The sequence below is a fragment of the Nannospalax galili genome, unplaced genomic scaffold (assembly GCF_000622305.1).
Source record: "Nannospalax galili isolate Female #2095 unplaced genomic scaffold, S.galili_v1.0 scaffold408, whole genome shotgun sequence".
In the NCBI taxonomy this organism is placed as follows: Eukaryota; Metazoa; Chordata; class Mammalia; order Rodentia; family Spalacidae; genus Nannospalax; species Nannospalax galili.
This window is the reverse complement of record NW_008358662.1, coordinates 259081-279878: the sequence shown is the minus strand read 5'-3', so window position 1 is coordinate 279878 and position 20798 is coordinate 259081. Positions and strand designations below refer to the sequence as shown.

The window sequence follows — 20798 nt, the reverse complement described above, 5'->3', positions numbered from 1 at the left end:
TCTCTTTCAAAATTGGCTGTAAATTTTGAGGGTCACAGTTAAAACCTCATTCAATTTTATGTCTTATAAGGGTTATACTGAGTTCAATATTGTATAACTGTATTAATTCAACTGTGAACCTAAAATTTTATAGCCACTTTTGAAAGATGCTTCTCTTTCAAAATTGGCTGTAAATTTTGAGGGTCACAGTTAAAACCTCATTCAATTTTATGTCTTATAAGGGTTATACTGAGTTCAATATTGTATAACTGTATTAATTTAACTGTGAACCTCAAATTTTACAGCTAATTTTGAAAGAGAAGCATCTTTGCTCTGGAAATTGTTATTGAATATGTTAATGCTGTAATGAAATGCTTCTAATCATGTGGTTATTAAATAATTAAAAAAAATTAAATAAATAAATATACATTAGCTGATAAAAAAAAACATATTGCTATGGGCTGCAGAGATGGCTCAGTGGTTAAGAGCTTATTGCTTTTGCAAAAGATGGATTCGGTTCCAAGTGCCCATATGGTGCCCCTGGAGTTCCAGGGGATCTGCCTGCTACCCCTTTCTGCACCGCCCCCCTTACTTGCACGCATGTGGTGCATTTACATGCAGGCAAAAAAGTCATATTTTAAAAAAGTAAAAATCTTGTATATAACAAAGCATATTGCTTAGTTGGGTTGGTGAGATTGCTTAGTGTGAAAGTGATTGCTGAGCAAGTCTGGTGACCTGAATTGACTCCCTGGAACTGACTTAAAGGTGGAAAGGAAAGAACCAACTCCACAAAGTTGTCCTCTGACCTCCAACCATGTGTATGCACATGCGGAATGATAATAAATAATAATAAAAAGTCTACATAAAAACAAAATTGGCTGGGCATGGTGATGCATGCCTTTATTCCAGTGGTAAAACGTTGAGTTTTTAGTATTAGAGTTGTGGAAAATATTTTTCTGTTATGTTGAAATTGTTGTTTTGAATAATTGTGGTTTAGTTTTTTTGAGTTGGGGTAGCTTGCTCGGTAACCCAGGCTGTTCTAGAACTCATAGTATAACTCCAGATTGGCCTTAAACCTGATCTTCCTGCCTCATTCTAAAGCTAGAGTTACAGGTCTAAGTTGCTCCATCCACTTTTGAGACACTAGTGATGTTTATGATAATGATTGTTTTATGAGAAATGTGGCATGCCCTCGCTATGTTACAGCTTTTTAGTCCTTTTTGGGGCGGACTTTTTAAAAAAATAATTTTATTATTTGTGAGTTCACACATGTACATGCATGATGTGAGTGTGTATGTGTGTGTGTGTGTGTGTGTGTGTAAGTAGGATAACTTTGTTAAGTTGGTCATTTTCCACTTTTGCATGAGTTCTAGGAGTTGAACCCTATATACGTCATTCAGGCTTGTGCAGCAAGCAGTTTACTTGCTGAGCCATCTCACTGCCCCCCTTAACTTCTTTTTTTTACTATTTTTATTTTATATATATGTAAGTGTATTGCCTGCATGTAAGTAGGTACACCCATACCTTGCAGTGTCCATGGAAGTCAGAAGAGAGTGTTGGATACTCTGGAACTGGGGTTAATGGATGGTTGTCCGCCATCATTTGGGTGCTGGGAATTAAACCCGGTTCTCTGCAAGAGCAGCCAGTGCTGCTGAGCCATCTCACCAGCCTCTTAACCTTTTTTTTTTTTGTCTTTTAAAGACAGGGTCTCCCTGTAGCCCCAGCTATCACTGTGTCGACCAGGCTGACCTTGAACTTACAGGGATCTGCTTGCATCTGCCTCCCTGAGTGCTGGGACTGAAGTCATGTGCCACCACGCCTGGCTGTTTTTTTTTTTTGAAGTAGGTTTTCACTAGGTAGCCTTCCGTCTCACAGAAATCCTCCTGCTTGTACCTTCCCAGTGCTGGGATTAAAAGCATGTGTCACACACCTGGCTTCCACTTTAAAAAATGATTTTTTTTAAAACAAAATATTTTGTTTATTATTTTTTATTTTATGTGTATGAGTGTATTGCCTGCATGTAGGTAAGTGCACCCGTATCGTGCAGTGCCCATAGAGGACAGAAGCGGCCATTTGATCACCTAGAACTGGAGTCACAGACAGTTGTTAGCTGCCATGTGGGTGCTGGGATTTGAACCTGGGTCTTCTGCAAGAACAACCAGTGTTCTTAACCGCTGAGCCATCTCCCTAGCCTGATATTTTTGGTCTTTTTGAGACAGGGGTCTCTGTGTAGTGCCAGCTGGCCTTGAACTCACTTTGTAGACCAGGCTGGCCTTGAACTCACAGAGATCTGCCTGCCTCTGCCTCCCTGAGTGCTGGGACTAAAGTTGTGCTCCATCACTCCTGGCTGATTTATTTTTTATGTGTTTGTATCTATTGTGTATGTATGCTATGTGTGTGAGTCTCTGTGGAGGCTAGAATTGGGCACTGGGTCCCTAGAGCTTGAGTTACAGGTGGTTTTGAGGTACCCAATGTGGGTGTTGGGAACTGAACTTGGGTTCTCTTAACTGCTGAGACATCTCTTCAGTCCTTTTCTGTATTTTTAAACTTTTAGACTCTTTGGGGAGAGAGAGAGAGAGAGAGAAAGAGGGAGAGGGAGAGGGGAGCAGAAGGGAGAAAGAAAGAGGAGAGTTTGAATTTTATCTCTAATGAATACTTTTCTATTTTTGTGCTCAAATTTAGAAGTTTATTTTAGCTCTTGCATATGTAACTTTATTACTGTAATTTCAGGTTTAGGGTCTCTTTAAGAGACCCTAAGGTGACTAATAACTTTCTTTACTCGAGTTCCAGGGATTGCAACACCCTCTTCTGGCCTCCTTGGGTATTGCACACACATGATGCACTTACATACATGAAGGCAAAACACTCATAACACATAAAATAAAATAAAAAATAGAAATTAAAAGGTTAAATTTTTCATAACTTTTAAGAATTGCATTTGTGGCCAGGTGTGGTGGTGTACACCTTTAATCTCTGTGAATTCCAGGCCAGACTGGTTTACCTAATGAGTTTCAGGACAGCTGGGGCTACAGGGAGACCCTGTCTCAAAAAAGACCAAAAAAAAAAAAAGTCAGTTTTTCCAACCCACATGCCCCCTTTCTTACTTTCTGTCTTAGTTATGTTTGGGGGAAATCCAACTTTTAGTTTAAATTTGACATTCTCTTACTGTACTTGTACTGTAATGATTGCAAATCATTTTCAAAAGAATGAAGCTCTTATTTCTCTGTATCTGCTTAATGAATCTAGTTATTTGTAGTTTGATCTGACTTCATGAAGCTTGAAGAATAACTTCAAGGGCTTTTAAGGTTCTTTCTATATGGGTCACTGATTTTTCAAATTTGTGTTAACTTTTCTGTTCTCAGAGAAAGCTGTTTTATGTGTCATTATTGCTAAAATCTTACCTCCTTTGGAAGAGTTAGGATGTCCAGGCACTTTGCTTTGACTCTGCCAGTCAACAAATTGTCTAGGGGAGCCATAACAGAATACAAATTTATTTTCCTCACGATTCTGAAGGGTGAAACTTGGAGATTTAAGATGTGAGCAGGGTTGGTTCCTGGTGAAATTTTCTCTTTGGACTGCTGTGTCCCTAGATGGCCATCCTTCATCTGTATTGTCTCAATTCTAATCTCTTAACATTCAGTTTCGATCAGAGCTCTAAAGCCAAATAGTTATATTCTGAGGTACTGGAAGTTACGGTTTTAATAAATGAATTTGAGGGGGACCAGAGTTTGGCCCGTAACACCAACAAAGAAGTTCTACTGTGAGTTTGGACAAATAATATTGAATATTTAAAAATTTTTTTTTTTGGGTCTTTTTGAGACAGATTTCCCTATTGCCCCAGCTGGCCTGGAACTCACAGAGATCCGCCTACCTCTGCCTCCCGGATGCTGGCACTAAAGGCACACCTAACAATTTATTTACTTGTTTTTTTTTTTTTTTTTTTTTTTTTTTAAATTTGAGAGTGGGTTTCATGTTAGCCCAGACTGGCTTCAAACTCATTATGTAGCAGAGGGATGACGTTAAACTCCTGATCTTCCTTCCTGCACCTTCCAAGTGCTGGAATTACATGCATGCACCCTTATGCTAAGCTGTTTTATTTGTGGTGCTGGGGGTTGTACTCAGGACATTGTACTGGCCAGGTAGTTTAATGGTTTGCTTGATGTGAAGCTGAAGCGTGTAAGGCATAGGTGAAGCCTGCTCATGATAACTGAGGAGGTTTGTTTTTGTTTAATTTAGGACTGGATTTTAAAAATTATTACATTGATTGTGTGTATATGTGTGAACCTACTGTGCCACAGCATGTGGGTGGCGGTCAGAGGACAACCTTGTAGAAGTTGGTTCTCATCTCATATCATGTGGGTTCTGGAGATTGTCAGACTTGGTAAACACCTTTACTCACTGAGCCATCTTGCTGGTCCTAGAACTGGGTATTTTTGTTGTTTTTCTTTTTAGAGACAGGGTTTCCCTGTAGTACTAGCTGGCCTCAAAACTTACAGAGATCCACACTTGCCTCTGTCTCCTGAGTGTTGGGATTAAGGCATGTACCACCATGCTTTGTTGTTATTATTTTAATCAATTAATTTCTATGTGTACTGTATGAGTGCTTTGCCTGTATGCATGTAAATGCACCATGTTTATGCAGTGCCCACGGAGGCCAGAAGAGGGCCTGTTTTGGAACTGGAGTCATGGACAGTTGTTTGTTGCCATGTGGGTACTGGATCCTCTGCAAGAGCTGTCACTGTTCTTAACCACTGAGCTATCCCTCCATCCCCATTATTATTATTATTATTATTATTACTACTACTACTACTACTACTACTACTACTATTTTTGGTCCTTTTTTTGTCTTTTTTTTTGAGACAGGGTCTCCCTGTAGCCCCTGGAACTCACTAGGTAGGCCAGGCTGGCCTTGAACTCACAGAGATTCACCTGCCTCTGCCTCTTGAGTGCTAGGATTAAAGATGTGTGCCACCATGACTGGCTTTATTATTATTTTTAAGATGAGTCATATATTCCAGATTGGCCCTTAATTCACTTTGTAGCCAAGGATGACCTTGAACTTCTGATCCTCCTTCCTCTACCTCCTTAGTGTTGGGATTTACAGGTATGTGCCACCGTAGCAGTTTTTATGTGGTTCTGGGAATGGAACAAGCAAGCATTCTACCAACTAAACTATATGCCCAGCCCTTGTACAACATGTTTTATTTAGTTTTCTGCATTGGACCTTATTTAGTTTTTTGCATTGGACCTCATTCATGCCATAGATCCTTGATTTGGGTCTTGGTTGGTGCCTTTTTAAATTTTGTTTGTTACTTGTTTGTTTGTTTGAGACTAGGTCTTCCAGTAGCCCCAGATGACCAGCAACTCTCTATATAAACCAGATTGACCTTGATCTCGCAGAGATATACCCACTTCTGCCTCCAAAATTCTGGGCCAAGTACTGGGATTAAGGCTGGGCCTTTTTAAAAATTAATTTTTTAAAATTAAGTTTTTAAGTTCATTTTTATTTTACGTATATAAGTGTTTTGTCAGCATGTATGTAAATGCACCACATCATGTAAACCTGTGGAGTCCAGGAAGAGGGCATCAGATCCCCTGGAACTTGAGGACTCCATGTTAGCTACCATGTGGGTGCTGGGAACTGAGCCTGGGTCCTGGAATAGCAGCCAGTGCTCTTAACCTCATGCTTTTAAATGCTGAGCCATCTCTCCAGCCCTTTGGTTGGTGCTTTTTATCCATCCCCAGCACCCAGCTTCAATGGTTACTTGCTTTCTGTTATTGTTTCGTCTGTCTCATTTAATTAAAAATTTTTTTTTTTGTCTTTTTGAGGCAGGGTCTCCCTGTAGCCCCAGCTGTCCTAGAACTCACCATACATAACCAGGCTGGCTTTGAACTCACAGAGATCCGCCTGCATCTGCCTCCTGAGTGCTTTGCCACCATACCTGGCTGAGACCCTGTCTTAAAAAGACAAATAAAACAAATTTTAGGTGAACTATATAAAATAGTTTAACAATATTAAAAATAATTAGGGGCTACAGAGTGAGATAACATCTCAAAAAAATTGATTGTAAAATAGTTCAATAGTTAAGAGTACTTGCTGCTCTAGCAGAAGACCCAGTTTGGTTTCTATACCCATTTCAGCTAATTCCATTTGTAATCACCTATAGTTCCACCTCCAGAGAATTTGACACCTCTTCCCTCTGTGGCCACCCACACACATACATGCATAACACATAACGCAGAAATTTAGAAAAGCTACTAATTCTCAGTTTATGCCTGTTTTCTTCCTCAGACATACATAAAGATAATCCAGTATGACAAGTTGTTATAAACTGTACTTTTTTCTTCCAACAGGCCACATTTTTACAATAAATGCATATTAATATTCTGTGAATTAAGCTTGTCAAACGTATTGATCTTCTAGCTTTTTAAAATTTTATGTGTGTGAATGTATTGCCTACATGTATGTAAGTGCATGTCATGCAGTGCCTGCGGAGGTCAGAAGAGAGTGGGTTTATAAGTAGAGTATTTGGGGGTCTGGAGAGCTGGCACAGCAATTATGAGCATTTGCTGCTCTTGGAGAGGACCCAGGTTCAGAAGTTCCCAATATTTGTAGGACAGTGACCAGTTCCAGGATATCTAGACGCCCTCTTCTGGCTGCCACAGGCACTGCATGCTTGTGACACATGCAGACAAAACAGTCACATAAAATAAAAATAAATCTTTTAAACAAAATAGGGTGTTTGAAAGTTAGAAATGCTGCCGTGATGAAAAATGTAAAACTTGTTCACTTAATACATTCAGGCACTGTTGTAGCGCTGGTATTTGTATTGAAAATACTTTCTTCTCTATTTTAGTGACCTAGATTGAAAACATCACCATGGCTACAGAAATTGGTTCTCCTCCACGATTTTTCCATATGCCGAGGTTCCAACATCAGGCCCCTCGGCAGCTATTTTATAAACGACCTGATTTTGCACAGCAGCAAGCCATGCAGCAGCTTACCTTTGATGGAAAACGAATGAGAAAAGCTGTAAACCGAAAGACAATAGACTACAATCCATCTGTAATTAAGTATTTGGAGGTAAGTTCATAGTTCAGATGATCGAAGTAGTTTGGTTTTTAAAATTTTTAAATAAAGGATAATAAGTATTACTTGTATTTCTTGAATTAGTAGGATGAAATGGAATTTCACATGTTCAGATCATAAATCATCTTCTGGAAATTAGTGCTTTTGAGACGGTCTCATGTGGTCTAGACTAGCCTTGAACTCCTAGGCTTAAGTGATTCTCTTACCTCATCCTATTGCGTAGTTGGACTGTAATAAATGATTAAGTTTAGGAATAGAATTCATTTCAAAGGTTCACAACAAATTCAAAGAGTGTTCTTTAATCTGTAGACTAACCTTAAAGCACTTTTTATATTTTTATTTTATTTTATTTTTATGTTTTTATTTTTTTCTTTTAATAAAAATATTTTAGCCCTTAATCCCAGCACTTGGGAGGCAGAGGCAGGTGAATCTCTGTGAGTTCAAGACCACCCTTATTTATGAGTGTTTTAGGACAGCTGGGGCTACAAGGAGACCCTGCCTCAAAAAGACAAGAAAATTACTTTTATTTTATATGTATGAGTGTATTGTGTCTTGCAATGCCCAAGAGGATGTTGGATTCCCCTGGAACTGGAGTTAGAAATAGTTGTTAGCTGCCATGTGGTTGCTGGGAATCAAACCTGGGTCTTCTACAAGAGCAGCCAGTGCTTTTAACCATTGAGCCATCTCTCCAGCTCCTTAAAGTACTTCTTTTTTATTTTTTATTTTTGATCTTTTTGAGACAGGGTCTCCCTGTAGCCCCAGCTGGCCTGGAACTTACTGTATAGACCAGGCTGGCTGTGAACTCACAGATATCCTCCTGCCTCTGCCTCCCAAGTGCTGGGACTAAAGGCATGTGCCACCATGCTCGGCTAAAGCACTTCTTAAACCCATAGTGTGTATAAAATAATAAGCGATGACCAACATAACAATATTTCTGTGAGATACTGGCACTGGGAGCATGGATTTTTTTTTTTCTCCCTTTTCTAAATTCTCAGTGCTAAGAAGTTCTAGTCTGGAGAAGGGGTTCTATTTACTTGAAGATTGAACACCTACAACAGTCAGACTTAATGTAATGTAGCAGTCTTTTGAGAGTGCTTTCAGCTTTCATTTTTTTTTTTTTAGACAGGGTCTCCTTGTTGCTCTAGCTGACCTGAAACTTGCTATGTAAACCAGGTTGTCAGGTTGTCCTCAGTCTCACAGAGAGCCTTCCCCTGCCTCTGCCTGGGATTTAAAGGGTGTGCCACCATGCCATCATGTTATTTTACTTTTGAGTTCTTCATTTGCTTGTCTTTGTTTGCCAGTGTTACTGTTCCCACTCAATTGGGTTTGCCTGTTTCTTATTAGTTTACATCAGTGGTTAGATTTATTTGCATGCACATCAACCTAATTAGTATACTATAGACACTAGACAGAAAGAGGTAAGGACAGAGCTGTCAACCAGTTGACAATTTCTTGGGAATTTTCATTTGGAAAATTAGAGTATGGAACTAGAATTTGAGAAGAATAGAGAAAGCCAAAAGCAGGATATAAGAAATTGTTTTAGGCTAATGGTTTTGGTGTCAGTGCGGTTACCAGTCCATCTCCACACTATTTTCTTTTGGGGTATGGTAGTGAGGATATGTTAGGAGTCAACAGCATTGGATGAGTAGTTAAGGGCTAATTGAATAGAGTGAGAGTCTAAGCAGTACCACCCAGAAAGATGGGAAATCTCTTTTTTAATACACATGACATTTGATTAATAATTAAAGTTTACATTGACTGTATCAAGACGATGTACTCATTAACTAATTTATTTTTAACAGAATAGGATATGGCAAAGAGACCAGCGAGATATGCGGGCAATTCAGCCTGATGCAGGTTATTATAATGATGTAAGTATACAAGTCATGTCACACTAGCTTAATAAGAACCTCCTTGTTTGGTTGGTCATATAAGCCTCAAAGCATGTGAATTAAAATTCAAGATGGTTGGGGCTGGAGAGATGACTCAGTGATTAAGAACACTGAATGTTCTTGCAGAAGACCTGGATTTGCATCCCAGCACCCACATGGCAGCTAACGACTGTCCGTAACTCCAGTTCTAGGGGATCCGATGCCCTCTTCTGACCTCCAAGGGCATTGCATGACATGTGTGCATTTCCATACACGCAGGCAGTACATGCATAAAAATGTTAAAAAATTTCAAGATGGTCTTCTTTTTTTTTTTTTTTTTTTTTTACATTTTAACAATTATTTCCAAAAGAATAAAATTGTATTGTCTGTATGTATATTGAGTTAATTTTGTCTCAACCTAAATGTTCCTTTTAATCTAATGATGAATGGACTTTTTTTTTTCTGGAGGAGGGGGAGTCTTTTTGAGACACAGTCTTTCTGTAGCCCCAGCTATCCTGGAACTCACTGTGTAGACCAGGGTAGCCTTGAACTCACAGGGATCCACCCTCCTTTGCCTCCCAAGTGTTGGGAGTAAAGGTGTGTGCCACCACGCCAGGTTGGGATGAATGAACTTTTAGAGCAGAAGGCAATATAAAAGATTTAACTACCTCAGAGTCTTGTAATAGCAAAGTTAAAGTTTAGCTTTTTTTTTAAAATTTATTTTATGCATATGAATGTATTGCCTGTATATATGTAAATATACCTGTGTTATGTAATGCCCACAGAGGTTAGAAGAGGGTGTTGGATCCCCTGGACCTGGAATTACAGATGGTTGTTAGCCACCATGTGGATGCTGGGAATTGAATTCAAGTCTTCTGCAAAGCAGTCACTGCTCTTAACCATTGAGCCAACTCTCCAGCCCCTTAAGTTTAGCTTTTTGCGAACATACTACATTATATTTATTTTGAGAAAAGTAATTCAGGAACTCTGGTTCTTAATCTGGAACTTTATTTCAGTGTCTAATATTAATAGGTATTGACTTTGCTGCATCTCAGTTTTTTTTAAATTTTTTTATTTTTTAAATATTATTTTTATTTTATGTGTACGTGTGTATTGCCTGCATGTAGGTAAGTGTGCCTGTGTTGTGCAGTGCCTACAGAAAAGAGAAGAGACTGTCAGATTCCCTGGAACTGGAGTTATGGACAGTTGTTAACTGCCTTGTGGGTACTGGGATTCGAACCCAGGTCTTCTGCAAGAACAGCCAGTGTTGTTAACCACTGAGTCATCTCTCCAGCCCCTCAATTATTTTTTTTTTAAAATTAACACAATCTATTCTTAATCTATTAATAGCTTTTTTGGAAAGTCTTTTATAGTCCTGAATTTGTCTTTAGATGTTTGAAATATTATCTTGCAGTGTACCTAGTTTCTGCCCAGTCTGTCATCTGGTCTTATAAAAACCCAATTTTCATTTTTTTGTAGTTGGTCCCTCCTATAGGAATGTTGAATAATCCTATGAATGCAGTAACAACAAAATTTGTTCGGACATCAACAAATAAAGTAAAATGCCCAGTATTTGTTGTGAGGGTAAGTATCCTGTTGGATATTTTTTTTGAAAAACTAATCTTTAGTTTAAAATGTATTTGGCCAAACAAAAGGTAAACATTATTTTAAATGTATACCTGGGATAATAATGTGTTTATTAATAGTAATTTTATATTGGAACCCAGTCATTTGTCATTCTGTCCGCTGTTGGTAAGATAATATGCTCTGCATTATTTTTCTTCATGTTACAATTTCCATAGAATTCTCTCAGAATACTTTGGTACATATTGCAGCAGGTCTCAGACTTGTCCTTGAATAGAGATGCCTTTGTTACTGTTGGAAAAGCAGCATCCCAAGGTGAATGAAAAGTTTTCAGGTGCTGCTAGGATATGATGTTTTAGCAGAGCTGAAAAACTTTGGTACAGCCTACTTAACAGCTCCATGAAGGTACATAGTAGGCCCCATCATACATTTTCTTTGGAATTATAAAATCCAATTTTGTAATCAGGAGTATATTCACATTGTAGAGAAAAAAAAAAAGACACATTCTTACTATATCACCCTGATTGGCTTAGAATTTTGTGTGTAGACTTGGATCAAGATCCTAAGTGCTGGAATGAAAGGCCTATTCTACCAAGTTGGACCTTATTCAACATTGAAGGGATCTTGCAGTTCAGTTATTTTTCATCCATATCTCCCAGATGTTCAGTACATATTCCCGTACATGATAGCATTTTTTTTTTTTTTTGGGTCTTTTTGAGACATGGTCTCCCTATAGCCCCAGCTGTCCTGGAACTCACTATGTAGACCAGGCTGGCCTTGAACTCACAGAGATCTGTCTGCCTCTGCCTCCCGAGTGCTGGGATTAAAGGCGTACGCCACCACACCCGGCGATAGCATATCATTTTTATTTTATGTGTATATGAATGTGTTGCCTGCTTGTATATAAGTGCACCCATATCATACAGTACCTGCAGAGATCAGAAGAGAGCGTCAGATCCCCTGAAACTGGAGTTATGAACAGGTGTTAGCCATCATGTGGGTGCTGGGAACCAAACCCAGGTCCTCTATAAGAATAACCAGTATTCTTGACTGCTGAGCCAACTCTCCAGCCCCTGATTTATTTTTTAAAATTAAAATTATTTATGAGTGTTTTTGTGTATACACACAGACACACACACACAAACACACACATACACATACCCCATAGGCCAGAGGATGACTTACATCCCTGGAACTGGAGTTAAAGAGGGTTGAGAATATCACATGAGTGCTGGGAACCAAATTCAGCTTCTCTGCAAGAGCAGCCAGTGCTCTTAATTACTGAGTCATCTCTTCAGCCCCCCCCTTTTTTTTTAATTAAAAAAATTTTTTTTCCTGGAACTCACTATGTAGACCAGGCTGGCCTTGAACTCACAGAGATCCGCCTGCCTCTGCTTCCAAAGTGCTGGGACTGTAGGCGTGCACCACCACGCTCGGCTCAGCCCTTATTTTTAAAAATTTTAATTATATTTATGTGTATGTTGGTGTGTGAATTTGTGCACGTGAGTGCAAGTGCCTGCACGTGCAGGTGCCTGTGGAGGTTGGAGGCATCTGCAGATGCCCTGGAGCTAGAGTTACAGGTATACCACCTGACGTGGTTTCTGGGAACAGTCTTCGCCAAGAGCAATATGTGCTCTTAACTGCTGAGCCATCTGTCTCTACTCCCCTTGTTATTCATTCATTCTTTCTTTCTTTCTTTCTTTCTTTCTTTCTTTCTTTCTTTCTTTCTTTCTTTCTTTCTTTCTTTCTTTCTTTCTTTCTTTCTTTCTTTCTTTCTTTCTTTCTTTCTTTCTTTCTTTCTTTCTTTCTTTCTTTCTTTCTTTCTTTCTTTCTTTCTTTCTTTCTTTCTTTCTTTCTTTCTTTCTTTCTTTCTTTCTTTCTTTCTTTCTTTCTTTCTTTCTTTCTTTCTTTCTTTCTTTCTTTCTTTCTTTCTTTCTTTCTTTCTTTCTTTCTTTCTTTCTTTCTTTCTTTCTTTCTTTCTTTCTTTCTTTCTTTCTTTCTTTCTCTCTCTCTCTCTCTCTTTCATCTATCTATCTATCTATCTATCTATCTATCTATCATCTATCTATAATCTATCCTATCTATCTACGTATCTATCTGTCATCTGTCTATCTATTTATCTATCTATCTATCTATCTATCTATCTATCTATCTATCCATTCATTCATTTGGTATTTTTGTGACAGGGTCTCCCTGTAGCTCCAGCTGACCTGGAGGCCAGGCTGGCCTTGATTTCACAGAGCTCTGCCTGCCTCTGCCTCCTGAAAGCTAGGATTAAAAGAGAGGCCCACCATTCGTGGCTTGTTTTTGTTTTTTTTTTAAGACAGGATCTCAAAATGTAGCTGTGACTAGCCTCACTGTATTGGATCAAATTGGCTTCAAAACAGAAATCAGGGACGAGAGGGTTGACTCAGTGGTTAAACAAAATGGCTGCTGGGTTCAGTGACCTAGGACTTACATGACCAGCAACCATCCATAACTCTAGTTCTAGGGAATCTGACCCTACCTTCTGGCCTCTGCAGACATTGTCCATTTAGATAAAACACTCATATGCAAAAAAAAAAATTAGAGGAGCCAGGCATGGTGGCGCATGCCTTTAATCCCAACTGGGGCTACAGGGAGACCCTGTCTCAAAAAGACCAAAAAAATAAAACCCCTCAAACTTAGAAATCCTCTGCCTCCTTTCTGAGTGCTGAGATTAAAGGTGTCCACCATCGTGCCTAGCTTTATTTGTTTGTTTGTTTTAGAGAGGGACTCACTAGCCCTGGCTAGCCTGTGTAGAGCTGACCAGCCACAAACTCAGAGATCTGCCTACCTCCTGAGTGCTGGGATTAAAGGCATGCGCCACCACGCCTGGCTATTACTTTATTATTATTATTATTTTAACTTCTTATCTGTGTCTATGTGTACACATGTGTGATGTGTCTGTGTGTGGTGAAAGAACTTCTGTGGAGTTGATTCTCTCCTTCCACCTTTACGTGAGTTTCAGGGATGGAGCTTGGGTCCCTATCTATTTCACAAGCTCCTTTACCTGATGGACCATTTTTGTGGTGCTGCTTTTTTTTTTTAAGTTTTAAATTTTATTCTATTGGTATTTTATGTGTATGAATGTTTTACATGAATTTATGCAAGCATACCACATGCTTGTAATGCCCATGGAGGCCAGAAGAGGGTGTCAGATTTCCTGAAACTGGAGTTACAGGCAGTTGTTAGCTGCCACCTGGTTGCTGAGAACTGAGCCTGAGTTTTCTGGAAGAGCAGCCAGTGCTCTTAACTGCTGAGCTATCTCATAGCCTAGTTTGTTTTGTTTTGTGTTGTTTTTTTTGTTTGTTTTGACAGAGTCCCCCTGTAGCCCCAGCTGGCCGGAAACTCTATGTAGACCAGGCTGACCTTGAACTCACAGAGATCTGCATACCTCTGTCTCCTGACTGTTGAGATTATAGGCAAGTGCCATCGCTTTTTGTCTTTTCGAGACATAGTTGTTCTCCTTGTAGCCCCAGCTGGCCTGGAACTCACTGTGTAGACCAAGCAGGCCTTGAACTCACAGAGATCCACCAGCCTTTGCCTCCCAAGTGCTGGAGGTGCACTACCATGCCCGGCTTCTGACTATTATTTTTAATGTGTATGAGTGTATTGCCTGCATGTGTGTAAGGGTACCTGTGTTGTCCAGTGCCCATGGAGGTCAGAGGAAGGTGTAAGATCCCCTGGAACTGGAGTTTCAGATGATTGTTAGCCGCCGTGTGCTGGGAACTGAACTCGGGTCCTCTGCAATAATAGTCAGTACTCTTAACCACTGAGCTGCCTCTCCAGCCCAATTGCTTATTTTGATTTGGAGTGCTTTTGAAATAGTACATAGGTGTACTCACAATATACTTATTTTTTAATTTGGCTTATGAACCTGAGTTCTAGTATTTTCTTTGTACTACTTTAAAAAAATAATTTATTATTTTTATTTTATGTGTGTGAGTGTACTGTCTGTATGTATGTAAGTGCATTTGTGTTGTGCAGTGCCTTGGGATTTTAGAAGAGGGTATTGAATTCCCTGGAGTTGGAGTTACAGAAGGTTGTTAGCTACCATGTGGGTGCTGGGAACCAAACTAGAACAGCCAATGCTCTTAACCACTGATCCATCTCTCCAGTCTTGGCATATAAAGATGCATCAACTTTAGTAAAAGTCAGTGTCATCTGTATAATGTTGAGTATTGAATATTTTCTGAATTAAAGACTCTAGGGGCTGAACAGGTGACTTAGCAATGAATAGTATCTGTTACTCTTCCAGAGAACTGAAGTTTGGTTCCCAGCACCTTGGTCAAGTCTCATAACACTATGTAACTCTAGCTCCTAGGGAATCTGACACCTGGCTTCCACAGGCACCTATACACACATGTGGCAGACACACATACACAGAAATAAAAATAATCTAAAAAGTTATAAAAAATAAAGCTTTTGTAAATATTTCTTTTTTTTTTTTTTTTTTTTCTTTTTGAGACGGGGTCTCTTTGTAGCCCCAGCTGTCCTGGAACTCACTATGTAGACCAGGCTGGCCTTGAACTCACAAAGATCCGCCTGCCTCTGCCCCCCAAATCAGTGGAATTGGAGGACTTGTGCTTGTGTATGACCTGTTTTCTTTTTCTTTCTGCAGTGGACCCCAGAAGGAAGACGGTTAGTCACTGGAGCTTCTAGTGGAGAGTTTACCTTGTGGAATGGACTGACTTTCAATTTTGAAACTATATTGCAGGTAACAGATACCACCAGATGATAGTAGCTCTTCCTAAGAACCTATCGGCTTCATTGATATTGTAAAACTTTTAAACAGTTGATCAGTTCACTGCTGTGAGTTAATATAGGCTCCTCTAAGCCTTCAGTCATATTTTTTTAATACTTTTTATTATTTTTATTTTATGTGTATGAGTGTATTACCTGAATGTATGTGAGTGCACCCATGTTATGTAATGCTGCAGAAGTCAGAAGAGGGCTTTGAATTCCCCTAAGCTGGAGTTAAGGACAGTTTGTAGCCGCTATGTGGGTGCTGGGAATCAAACCCGGGTCCTCTGCAAGAGCAGTCAGTGCTCTTAACCACTGAGCCATCTCTCCAGCCCCAGTCATATGTTCTTTAAGCAAAAACTTAAAAATTATTTTTTTAGGCTGGGTGTGGTGGTGCATGCCTTTAATCCCAGCACTTGGGAGGCAGAGGCAGGCGGATCTCTGTGGGTTCAAGGCCAGCCAGGTCTACATAGTGAGTTCCAGGCCAGCTGGGGCTACAGGGAGACCCTGTTTCAAAAAGCAAAAAAAAAAAAAAAATTATTTTGTTTTCACAGGCTCATGATAGCCCAGTGAGGGCCATGACTTGGTCTCATAATGACATGTGGATGTTGACAGCAGATCATGGAGGATATGTGAAATATTGGCAATCGAACATGAACAACGTCAAGATGTTCCAGGCACATAAGGAGGCGATTAGAGAGGCCAGGTTTATACACAATATACCATTTTCTGTAGTCCCTATTGTTATGGTTAAATTACTCTCTAAGTGTATTCTGAGTGCAGAGATGCATGGGCTCTGTCAGATCCTGGGAAACTTTCTGCACCCTATAAACACGGTATTTCTCTTTGTCTTCACACATTCACCATTTTGCTGGCATCTTTCTGAATTAGTGTTGTCCCAGTATCAGCCTTTGCAATATGTTAGAGATGTATTGTCTGCCACATTTTGCACTGGTTTTCTCTTTTCATTTATGGTTAATAATGTGTATACGTTATTCCTTTTTATTATCTTCTTTGTAAGACAAGACTATTTTATTCCAAATAAAGAATTCAGTCTTTAACATACAACTGAATAAAATCTAAAGCCTACAGAAAACACCTTCAGAATTCACACAAAATCCAAGAGAAAAAAGGTTTAAGTGAAGACCTGCTTGGCTTGGTTCTGCCACGACTTCAAAAGGAAAGTATAGGACTAAAAACCCTCACAGATAACTCTCTGGACGTGGCAAACATTAACGGATTAATGAATGGGTTCTTCATGCTTTGCAACTGTAAGCAAACCTTTGTCAAAGAAGACTCTAGGACTTTTCTTCTGATTTCCTGTTGATAACATGAGTTATGCAAATGTATGAGTGGAGTTTAAAATATTTTCAGTGAGTTGTATGTTTTTATTTATCAGTGAGATATGTGTAGTGAAACTGGGGGGAAAGAATTTAAAAAATAAGCCTGAAGAATTGCTGCAGCCTCAGAATAAAGCTAAGCAGCATTCTTTAAGGTTTGCCATTCACAAGTGGGAGGATGTTGACTTTAGAAACACCATCTGTAGTCTCTTGTTTCTCCTTTCAGAATCAACAGAAATTGTTGCATATACATGCTTCTGCTTTATAGACATGACCCCAGTGCCATGCCCACACTCCTTATCTACGCCCCAAACATTGTTCAAAGTCCTAAGATCTAGAAGTTCAGGAGAGTTCAAACAGTTCATTGAGAAACTTGATGGTTTTTCACAGCCAAGAAGAAAAACTGACTCCCTCTGGTGTAGTTGATTCTTTGGCTTTAAACAGAAGTTTCAATCAGTGTCCCTATGTTTTTCTCCAAAGGTACATCATTCATGGCGTAGCTTCACACCAGGAAGAATGTGTGAAAGTTTTCCACAGGCCTTTTAAATAAATGAGAAACATTGTAAGGATGTTTAAAGTGTTTTACCTTATCGTTTCTGAGACAGAAACTGGTGCTGATATTTGAGCAATGTTCCTATGTGTCTTAATGACTATATGTAGGAATATTGCATAAGTAGAATTCATTGAGTTTCAACTCTGACTGCAGCTTTCTCTGCTCTGCTGATATGTTAGGACACATGCTAGGTTTATACACAATATACCTGGAACACAGGAAGCATCAGGACTAGTAATACACAGTAAAGGTCTCTGAATATTGATGGAAAACTGAGAAAAACTACTTTTTTGAAATCTTTTGATGAGATGCATATGTTAGCTGATTACATTCTCTTTAAGGCCTTCTTCACTGGATACCTCCCTATCCTGTTGATAATGCAGCACACTGTTTTTATTTTTCCCTGTCTGAGAAGTATGGATGATCTGTTAAATGCTGACTTCTTTCCCCTGCTGTGTGTCTTCATGTAACAGTTTCTCACCCACGGATAATAAATTTGCTACATGCTCTGATGACGGCACTGTTAGAATCTGGGACTTTCTTCGTTGCCATGAGGAAAGAATTCTCCGAGGTATGTGTACTAACAGTACTGATTGGAATATTTAAATAGGGAAGACATTTGTGGTTAAATCATCACAGTACCACAATATCAGCTTGCATCTCCATTCAGTCTTTTTACTTATACACCAACTCCGCCAGAACAAATGTTCTCTAGTTTGCATTCATTTTGTAGATTTTTCTCTACTGATAATTATCTTTGAATTATTTCAGCAACAACTAAATATAAGAACCGTCTCCACCATTACTTGTTTATCTTTTAGGGTTGTGTTCCTTCTGTCTTGTACTCTGGATACCTTTTCCCAACATACCAGCATTTCACATAGATAGTTTACATACTCTTGATGTTCGTTTTACAGATAACAAACTAACTGACAAAACAGAGGTGTTAATAGCTGTACTTCTCATTATTTATTTGTTTGCTGATTTCCTTTTAATATGGGGTCTCACTGTGTAGTTCAAGCTGGCCTGAAACTTGTTATGTAGCCTAAGATAGCCTGTAATGTATAGTCCTCCTGTCTCAGACTCCCAATCCTGTTACAGTTGTATTTCATTGTACTTGGAATTTTTTAGATTATTTCACTAGTAAAGTGGAGCCTTCATATGAATTCTAGCTATGTTTTGTATTTACTCAATGCAAACATCACAACAGAATCATTTGTACTTTTAACTAAATCCTCTCAGGAATGTAGTATTCTCAAGTACTTAGTTCAAACCTATGTAGTTTATCACATTGCACTTTTCTGCTGCATACCTTTGATCCCAGTATGCCTTAGAGTAACATCTTCTGACAGAGGAATTCAGAGTTGTAGAATGGTTCCAGAGATACTAGGTGCTAGAAGTAATTCAGAGATTCCCGTTTATGTTCCAGAGTTAACAGCTATCTTGGTAGACCTGTAAGTTTTTTTTACAAGTTATAAGATATTTTATTATACCAGGTGTGGTGTGCCTTTAATTCCACTACTCGGGAGGCAGAGGCTGGAAGATTTCTGTGAATTCCAGGTTAGCCAGGGCTACATAGGGAGACCATCTCTTTCTTTTTTTTCCCTGTCTTTGAGACAGGGTCTCCCTGTAGCCCCAGCTGGCCTGGAACTCAGTTTGTAGACCAGGCTGGCCTTGAACTCACAGAGATCTGCTGCTTCTGCCTCCTGAGTGCTAGGATTAAAGGTTTGTACCACCACACCTGGCTGTGAGACTCTCAGAAGAACAACAAAAATGTTTTTAAAAAATCAAAAACACGTTTCAAGGCAATTATCATTGATCATATTTGCTTAAAGTTTCTTGATTTTGTACAGTTGGTTTGATTCATCTGGGGTTGCGTATCACTATAGCTAGTGTAAGGATCTGTTGCCTGTTACATTGAAGGAGCACATTTACCGTGTAATTTCCAAATGAGATACTCTTGGAAATCATCGCATCTGAGGTATTGTTTTTTGGTTTTTTTTTTTTGTCTTTAAATTTTATATTTGTGTGCATGTGCACATGTGTGGGGGTGCCTGCAGAGGCCCAGAAGAGTGTGTTGAAACCTCTGGAGCTGGAGTTATAGATAGTTTAGCTGACTGATATAGGTGCTGGGAACTCAACTTGAGTCCTCTGGAAGTGTAGGAGGGACTCTTAACTGCCAAACCATCTTTCTGAATTCTATAGTCTTTTTTTTTTTTTAAAAGACTAATTTTAATTTTAATTATATGTATATGTATGTGCCTGTGTGTGTGTCTGTTACCATGTGTGCCTTTGAGTGTAGATGCCCTCAGCTTCTTAGAAGAGGGGTTCAGATCCCTTGGAGTTGGAGTTATAGGTGATTGTGAGCTGCCTTACATGGGTGCTAGGAACTGAACTCACGTCTTCTGCAAGAGCAGCAAATATAATTTACTGAGCTGTAATCTAGTACCATAATCTGAGTTATTTTATAAATGAATACCATGACCCAGAAAGTTTATTTTTTTACAAATATTTTTATTATTCCAAAGAGGCAATTTATAACACATTTTTCCAGTAATAATTTGAAGCAGGTTACATAAAGATCTATATATGATGAAGTTTAAGGGTAGAAAAGTAGGGATAAGAAATCAAAGACTAAAGCTAGGCATGGTGGGAGACAGCTGGTCCACTCAGTGAGCTCTAGGCCAGCTTGGATCACAGGAGACCCTGTCCCAAAAAGACCAAAAAAAAAAAAAAAAAGTCAAAGACCAAAGGATTTGCCAACATGGGGTCAACTTTGGTGGAATATGGTTTCCATTAGCTCTGTCCTTTTTTTTTTTTTTTTTTTTTAAATCCTAGCTAGTTTATTGGGCTTGCTAACACAGCATAGGGTGGGGGTTTATTTACAGAAAAGCCCCCCCCGCCCCGGTTTATGGCTGTGCCCGAAAGTCAGCACTCAAATATAGATCCTGTGACTTACAGCTGCACAAAATGATGAGAGAGGTTCTTCATGGCATTCTCAGCTTAGCCCCTCCCCCACATGCAGCTATCGTTGACTGATTGGGGGGGCGTAACTGATACCCTCCTGGACTCCTTGATAAACATGGGAAGAAGGTGTGCCTATGGCTTGCCAGCATAGTGGTTGGAATATACTTCCAGTTAACACTCCACCCTTTCCTCTGGCTCTTATATTCTTTCTGCCAGTCTCTTCTGCAAAAGTCCCTGAGCCTTGGAGGGGGTGGTAGGTGTGGGATGATCTTCCTCCTATTGTAGCAAGGCACTGAATTTTTGGGCCTATGCATCATCAGTGGGATTCCATCTACTATAAAAACACAAACAACAAGAAGCAAGAACATCTAAACAGAGGCTGCTATAATAAGGTATGGGTGTAAACCCAGATGCTTGTATGGTAATTTAGCAGATGTATCACATCCAGTAGCTTCCTACTGGGGCCTGTATTCTCCCCTGCCACAGGAGGTTGGTCTGGTGTACAGTACCATATATGTGTTCCACCCCTAGTGTTAGGGTCCGAGAGTTGGGAATAATTCCCACAGACACAAAGGAAAAATGCATAAAAATTTTATTCAGAAATTTAAACTATAAAGTAACCAAATTAGCGGCTAGTTGGGCACGGACTC

At 39.4% G+C, this 20798-nt stretch overlaps 1 protein-coding gene across 3 annotated transcripts in view; it reads left to right on the top strand.

Annotated features, from left to right (window-relative positions):
• The window catches only part of Wdr33 (WD repeat domain 33), a 130528-nt gene that overhangs the window by 28114 nt on the left and 81616 nt on the right, over positions 1-20798 (top strand). For all 3 annotated transcript variants that reach the window (XM_008821997.3, XM_008821998.2, XM_029558110.1), the window contains 6 exons: positions 6837-7063; positions 8872-8940; positions 10420-10524; positions 15167-15262; positions 15843-15994; positions 17655-17752. In XM_008821997.3, coding sequence (XP_008820219.1) covers positions 6860-7063; positions 8872-8940; positions 10420-10524; positions 15167-15262; positions 15843-15994; positions 17655-17752 — 724 coding nt within the window. In that variant the 5' untranslated portion in view covers positions 6837-6859. The remainder of the gene's footprint in view (positions 1-6836; positions 7064-8871; positions 8941-10419; positions 10525-15166; positions 15263-15842; positions 15995-17654; positions 17753-20798) is intronic.